Consider the following 8,318-nt stretch of genomic DNA (forward strand, 5'->3'; position numbering starts at 1 on the left):
AACTTATGTAGGAATTAATATAAGTTTTATAAAATAAACAAAGAACTCTATTTATTATAATATTATAATAAATCAGCCTTTTAAAATTAAGATTGATTGCAATATTTTCTTTTAAAATATACATTTCTTCTACATTTTATTGTTGAACATTATGTCAAGAAATTTCTTGATATTTAAACTTAAGATACAATAATAGTATTAATATATTTTTATTTTATCATATTTTTTTGATACTTGTTCTAAAATAATAAAAGAAAGCTGAGTTTTATTATTAATCTTTTAATTTTTAATTAAGAATATCCAATTTTTTATATTTAAATAATATTTAAATTATATTACTCAATAAATTTTACAATGTAAAGTATTATAATGTATTTTCTTTTAAAATATATTTATTTTATACAATAATCCTTTATTTTTACTATATAATATATAATATAAATAGTATAAATAAATAGCATGTAATATATATAATATTAGATAATATAATATAATACAATATAATAATCTGTCATTTGCTTGTAAAGCTACTGTTGCGACTAATACGCACTCTACTGATTATGAATTGCAATTCGTTTCCTACGTCAAACAAGTACATGACTTGTGCTTTATATTATTTTAAATACTTTACATCTTTCATCTTACGTCAAAAACAAATATGAAAAATGAACATACATGGATCAAGAATATTCCAGAAGCAAGAATTGCCATTGGCTACAACGAAGCATGATTCCTTGCAAACCGCGGTAACATCTTCTTTCTCCTTCCCAGGAGACATAGGACATGCCGGCTCCATTCTCATTTTTTCCTAACCTTGCGTTTCAATAGAACCAAAGATGACTTGCATTCGAACACTAGCTTAACAATTCAAGCCGATAGTTGCAAATGACGCACTTTCCGATTCAAACTCTTTATTTTTCTTTTTCTTTCACCTTTTTATTATTTTTCACTGATTTTATCCTCTACGCACATTCGAATAAATCTTTTTGACTTGTTTCGTCTGTTTTTAATGCACAAAATGATTTAAAACAAATTCTGAGGAAAATAAAATATTTCGTTTAATTTCTATATTGTAACTTCCTAACGATACACTATGCTTCGAGGTGAGAACGAGACTAACTAGTATTATCGACCCATGGACAGTTCCAGATATCCCCACCATCCCAATGCGCCATTGCTACGCACTGAAAAGCGATAAGGCTTCGAATGAAGAACAAGTAGTTGTTTTCGTTGATAAAAGATGGCGCGTTTTATAGTGAGAAAATCTAGTGAGTTCCAAAGTAAGACGACAGATGACGCGAAATTTAAAATATAACTATCTAAAGACTTCAAATAGAAATAAATATATATTTAAAAATTATTAAAAAAAAACTTGTTTAATAAATTGTCTATATCTGTTTGAGAAAAATTAAAAAAAAAAATTTTATACAATTTACATTTCTTAAATTTATTAAAATATGTAGTTTTTTTCTTAATTAAAATAAGTTTTTTAAATTTTTTTTTAATTACATTCTAAATTTATAAGATGATTATTATAATAAATAAAATTATTATTTCATTTTATTTTAATATAATTAACAAGAAAAACGTGATATGTTATAATAATGTATGACAATGAAAATAATTCATGACTCAGACACATGGAATTTTTCCTTCTGAAATCATGTATAAAAATATCTTCGAGAAGAATGAAAAAATTATTTCATGCTTACAAAAGATAATTTTGAATTAATATGATTTTGTTGATATAAATTTAAACAATTTAATATTTTATATAATATATTATTTATTATTAATAATTTATTTTATAAAATATATTTTTAATGCAAAATATTTTCTCCCATGGGTTAGCTTTACCCATTGGTTCTATCAAAAGAGGTCGTAAGGTATCTCTGCTATGGATCAATATAGGGAGAAGATACAAGTTACTTCGATCCATAGTATATAGAAACCATACACAAAATATACTCGTTTTTCTTCTATGGTGACATATGATGTGGTAACATGTAATTTCACTTAATTCATATTTTATTTTTAATAAGTATCAATATATAAAGTTTTGAAGAAATAATTATTCTATGAAAAATATAAAACATTTAATTTTTTCTAGCTATTGTTCAATATAATACTAACATATAATACTAACATAATAATAACTATTTATTATATTATTTTTCAATAAAAATTTCGATATTAAAAAGCTAAAGTATTTAAAGGATTATTTGAATTATTTAAATAAAAAACAACAAAAATTGATAATACAAAAAAGCTAAAAATATTACATCATTTGACGCATGTCATATAATTACTCATACATAGTTGTTCAACTTTGTATACTTTTATACACCTACATATATTCAAAAATCGATAATTCGTTACTTGGCTATTGTCATTTTATTCAAATTAAATTTAATGGATAAAAATTAATCATTTTATAATTAATTATTACATGTATATAAAAATTATAATCACAAAAAAAATAACATTAATCTATTAAAATTCTTAAGAACATAATGGCAGTATAATAAGAATAATAAACATTTAATCTACATAAAAATTCAAGCGTAAAATCTTCAATTACCGTTATTTGATGTACAGTTGTACGTAAGTAACGGTATAACGATAACATTATTTTCTTAAATACATTTCAAAAAAATATATTCAAAGTGAAATATTTAATATGAGATATTTTTTGTGGAATTTTTTATTGCTATAAGCTAATGAAAGAGAATAAAGATATTTTGAAAAGAGATATGATGTATCTAAAATAACTAATCACATTATTACTGTTCAAAATAACAATGATATTGTAACTAACCGGAAGTTCACTTCGTGCAAAGATGCTAAATTAATTTCACACTAATCGCTTTATGCTTTCGGAACTTTGTAGGTTATTAATTATTAATATTTATGAGTATTACTTCTAAAATATTTAATATTTAATATATATAAAATACAAAAAAAAATAGATTTAACTATTTTTTTTAACTTATTAGATAATATTGATAATATAAAAATATAAAAATTATATTGCTATTTTTATAAAATTTCAATAAAATAGAAAACTAGATTTACTTACCTATCCCCATACTACTAAATATCTCCTTCGGTGCAATTTCCACTTCTTCCACTGGTTCTCTTTTCACTTCCTGTTTTACTGATTTGAAACTTTTTACTGGAGATACCTCAACTTCTGACTCAAATTCAGATTCTCCAGTTTCTGTTGCACTGATTCGTTCCTTTTTCTCTATATCAGCAAGCACATTCTCACTTACACATTCTTCTTTTTTCTCCGGTTTCAAAATTGATTCCGGAACTGGAGATTTTTCGATAATATTCCATGAATTATCTATTTTTTTCTCTGTATTAAGAATGATTTCTGATTCGCGATCCGGAATCTTGGTTTCCTTAACCTCTTCTTTTTCTGCAATTTCTTGTTTCTCTTCTTCTTTTTTATTAACCGGTTGAATCGTCATAACTTCCGATTGGTCATCTATTTTACTTGATAAGAAGTCGAGCTCCTTTGATCTAACCTCAAAATTATTTTCTTCAGCCGGTCTTTCTTTCTCTGACTCTAACAGTAATATTGTCGCTTTTCTAGGATCTTCTAATTCGTTTGATGATTGATTAGATGAAAAATTAATCATATCCTGTTCCATATCGAAATTATTTTTCGAACTCTTTTCTATTTTCTCGTTATGAATTTCAAGATGACTTGATTGTCCATCCTGGACGTGTTCGAGATGCTCAAAATCGTCCATCGAATCGTGCTCCCTTCTGATTGGTTGCTCCTTTAACTCGGCCATCTTTGCTGCACGCGAGGAGTGTTATCCTGTCATAGAATTTGACTTTTCTTTAGAATACTTCCAATATTTTTTCTTTTCTTTGTAATTTTTTAATATTTTTTTCTAATATAATTTTTAAAATATTTAACAATTAAAATAGTATTTGTAAATAATTGTAATTTGCAATTATAACGTTGATGTTTCACTGCGTTTTTATTACCTTTTTTATATAATTTCACTTTTTTGAATTTTTTAATATTAAAGAAATTGTTCTATTCTTTTTAACTTTTTATTTTTTATTAAAACGATGCACATTCAAAGATTAACGATAAGCAGTGAACATTGAAAATGAAAAACTGGTTTAACGTTCACTATTTCAGGTAGATTCGATTCTGAAGCATGTTCTCCGACGGAATATCTCACGGGGTGTGCGTAAGAGGGTTTCTGCCCCACTATTCCTGTCTGTACCAGGAATGTATATATATTGGGTGACAATAAACGCAAAAATAAAAATTTTTAGAAGTTTTAATATTGAGTTATATTTATGTATTATATATATATATATATATTTTTAATTTATAATTTTATATATAATAATGAAAATAATCTACATATCATATCTACATATACATATATATTAACATATCATAATTATCATAATTCTAGCATCCTTTTTTTATGATAAATTTTTAATATAATATATTACATATTATTTATTTTTATTAAATTAAAAAAAAATAAATAAATCTTATACATCAACAATAATAAAATAAAAAATATTAAAACTACATAATATTATTATTAAGGGATCTGATACGTAATGTTCGCTCCTGACTTCGAACCAATAAGAATTAAGTTGGTTGTCCCCACCACTTAATTTTGCAAAGAAGGAATTGGAGGGGACTCGTCAGTCAGGACAATGAGTCATATTGGAAAAATTAAAAGTATGTGATAATCTTATGAGGTAATCTTAATAAGATGCGATAATATGTTATATTTGTAATATATTAATTAATTAGCATATTATTAAATAATAATAATAAAAAATATTAAAAACAATGAAAGATTATTAATTTTTTTTTAATTTAAATTTATAAAAGTACTCAACTTTGAAAAATTTTTGATTCAAAATTTATTTTTGTTTATCTAATTTAATTATGTTGTGGCTCAAAATTGATGTATCAAAAGAATATGTTTTGAAATCAATATAAAAATGAATATCTAAAACAATGCTAATACTGATCACAAAATTACTATATTCAATAGAATAGAATTCCTTGAGAAGTTAAATTTTTTAATAATGTTTTTTAATTCAGTTTTGTAATTCATCTTGAAAGAAATTATGTTTGAGTACAATTTTATATGTAATGGAGTTGTTCTTTATATATATATATATATCACCATTGTGTTTTTTTATAATAAGATTTTATAATAAGATTTTCAATTTTTAGATAAATAAACAAATATTACCTTTATATTAATAAAAATATTTTTACATTTGTATACTTTAATATTATTTCATTTATTTCAAATTATAATTGTAAATTGAGAAATTTGTAAAATAATAATTAATTTGCTTTTATAAACATTTTATTTACTAATTATAAATTATAAATATTTTCGACTTTTAATGATGTCTGAAAAACAACTGATCCTCGAGTATGATTCGTCAACGATGGCGAATTTGAAATACAAAAAAGTATCGAAAAATTATTTGATGATTACCGATAATTTCTCATTTGAATTGTATCAAATACACATCTCTTTACACCGTTTAATTCTATACATTCATTGTGTACATACAAAATATTAGTACGCATGTACAATATTTTAAATTACACAATTTGAAATTGAAATTACAATTTCATAGCGATGAATAATAATTAAATTTTGTAAAATATTTAATTAAAAAATAAATAAATTTTAAAAATATTGCATTAAAAATATTTTTTGATCAAAAATAAAAAAATATTTATTATTAAAGCTTTAAGAGAAAATTTAATATAAATAAATTATTTTTTATAATATTTTAATAAACTTTACTATCTTCTTTCTTTTTAACTTTGATCAAATTATATATCTAATTTAATATATGTGTATTAGTTTTTATATAATTTATAAATCATAACTTAAATAAACATAAACAGATATATATTATTAGCATATATAATGTACCACATAACATAACTTATGATTACCAAATATAAAAAAGAGTGAATTAATTTTAATTTACAAAAATTAATTTAAAATTATTGCTATTCTTAATTATATTAATCCTAAGAATAATCAGGCTAATTCAACTTATACGCATGCGCATGTACTCGTATGTTCTTGCATTATCCCTATATTTCTCCATAAATCGCGGTCATAGAGTCAGCAAAATCGAAGCGCATGCGCAACTAGTATCGTGATCGCGACGCGTGGCTTACTTGAGCGTCAGTCTTTGCTTGTTCTTCGTATTGTACTGACGCGTTTACTCTCTCTTTTTTCTCCTTCTCTCTCTTTTTCTCTCTCTTTCTCTCTCTTCTCTCTCCGGTCCTACAACGGTTAGTGAAAGATTCGCCCTTTGCAATATGGCGACTCAGGCTATCATCCGGAAAAGACTAAATACACACGAGCAGAAAATAAGCAGAAACGGCTTAACCTTTCACGAGGACATCCTAGCCAACGGCCATGCTGATTTACAAAGCAATGGACGTGTACAGGTTAGATCATTACCTGTCACGCGTTTATTTTAAAATTCAGTTTATCAAATAAAATTTCTGAGACAATTAAAATTCGTTTAAAAATTAGTATAATGTTTATGATTATTCATTTTTATGTCTTTGATTTAAATATATTTTATTTCGTTATATAATACAATTTAATTTAATTTTAATGTTAGTAGCAAAAGTAGCAAAAGTATTTTGTTAAATGTACATTAATATTAATGTTATTAAGAAAGTATATAAAAATTAAATCTAAAATTTGTCATATGAGCAAACGAAATGTGTTTCAATTATATTTCAATTATTTGTAAGATATATCGAATGACTTTCAATTCAAGAAATTGCAATATAAAACAATCCTCTTTCCTTATATAATATTTATAAGCATATATTTGATATTATAATTATTATTAAATTAACATTAATTAAATTTATTTTACTGAATTAAATATCATTTTATTTACTTATTACTTTCATATTAATGATTTTTAATAATGTTTTTTTATGTTATTTGTACATAGAACATTTGTTGAAATACTTCGCGACATAGTTGTAATATTAATTGGCAAGAACTGAATTTATTAGACGAATCAAACTGAAAATCAAGTTGATTATTAATTTTTAATCATGCCTTTAAATATGATAATGTAATAAAACGAATTTATAAGAAAAAATTTTTTATTTGTAATTAATTATAAGGCTTAATTTCTTTAAATAAGTGAGTTGTTTCTAATAAATGAATAATTAAAAATTAAATTTTGCATTCAATATAACTGATATAACGTATTAAATATGATAATTAAAAAGATTTACGCATTTGTCATATTAATTAATATTTTTTTTTTAATTTTTTTCTTCGTATTTTTCAAGTATATATAATCAAAGACTTGATTATCAGTTCGACGTACATATTTCTAACCTAATTCTTATCAATGATCATAATATAGAAAACAAAATTATAGATATTAATTTCAATGAAAAAAATATATATTACAAATATATTGCAATATCAATTGCCAAAAAAATATTTGCAATTATCAAAAAAAAGTAATAATATAAAATATGAACTTTTATTACGTTTCAATAGTTTGTAATATTTTTTCAAAACTAACCTCAAAATTTGAGAATTTAATATTCTCATTGAATAATTAATATCAATTAAAATAAAAAAATTTGAAAACAGGAACAAAAATTTAAAAATCATATTTATATCATATTTTCATTTGATCTATTAAATTATTCAGATTTCAAATATTAATTTTTATTATATTTAAAATTTTATTTTTAATAATAAAATTAATTAAATTTAAGAAAAAAAACATATTATTAAATTAATACGAACGCAATAAACTTTGAAATAATATGCTCAATAAATTAAAGCAATATATATTTATAGTGTCGAAATTTTTTAAAAATATTATTTTTAACAAAAACATCAAATATTATAATATGATTAAAAAAAGATTAATAAGAAAACTGATTAGAATTAAAGGAAATCGAATTATTTTTGCTATATATAAATAAAATATAACAATTTAATGTATAATTGCATATTTAATGTATAATGTATAATAATGAAATTTGTATAAAAATAATTTTTTTTCATAATAAATTTAAAAAAAAAGTATATTTATAATATTAATAATTGATACTTCGATTATTATATTTAATAACTTCATATATTTTATTTTCCAATAAAAATTAATATTTATAATGTTTAACGATTTGATTTTATTTTTATTTTATTTTATTTTTTAATTTCATATTGCCATATTGTTTTCCATTTTTGTTTATTTATTATTATATTATATTTATATTTATTTTA

At 22.2% G+C, this 8,318-nt stretch overlaps 2 protein-coding genes across 9 annotated transcripts in view; one reads left to right on the forward strand and one right to left on the reverse strand.

Moving 5' to 3' along the window:
* LOC102674902 (reticulon-1-A) overlaps nt 1-4,218 on the reverse strand; it is a 16,988-nt gene extending 12,770 nt beyond the window's left edge. The window contains exons 1-2 of one of the 6 annotated variants that reach the window (XM_006607811.2): nt 4,006-4,218; nt 3,080-3,832 (exon numbers count right to left, since the gene is read on the reverse strand). In XM_006607811.2, coding sequence (XP_006607874.1) covers nt 3,080-3,806 — 727 coding nt within the window. In that variant the 5' untranslated portion in view covers nt 3,807-3,832; nt 4,006-4,218. Of the gene's footprint in view, nt 1-675; nt 1,143-3,079; nt 3,931-4,005 lie in introns of those variants that run through there. The other 5 variants (XM_006607812.2, XM_006607810.2, XM_006607814.2 and 2 more) reach the window with 5 other exon arrangements.
* A 1,966-nt stretch (nt 4,219-6,184) lies between these two features.
* Nucleotides 6,185-8,318, forward strand: part of LOC102675711 (serine palmitoyltransferase 2) — a 9,046-nt gene continuing 6,912 nt past the window's right edge. Inside the window, exon 1 of one of the 3 annotated variants that reach the window (XM_006607818.2) lies at nt 6,185-6,490. In XM_006607818.2, coding sequence (XP_006607881.1) covers nt 6,359-6,490 — 132 coding nt within the window. In that variant the 5' untranslated portion in view covers nt 6,185-6,358. The remainder of the gene's footprint in view (nt 6,491-8,318) is intronic. The other 2 variants (XM_031509834.1, XM_031509833.1) reach the window with 2 other exon arrangements.

The sequence above is a fragment of the Apis dorsata genome, unplaced genomic scaffold (assembly GCF_000469605.1).
Source record: "Apis dorsata unplaced genomic scaffold, Apis dorsata 1.3 scaffold_19, whole genome shotgun sequence".
NCBI classification, from domain to species: Eukaryota; Metazoa; Arthropoda; class Insecta; order Hymenoptera; family Apidae; genus Apis; species Apis dorsata.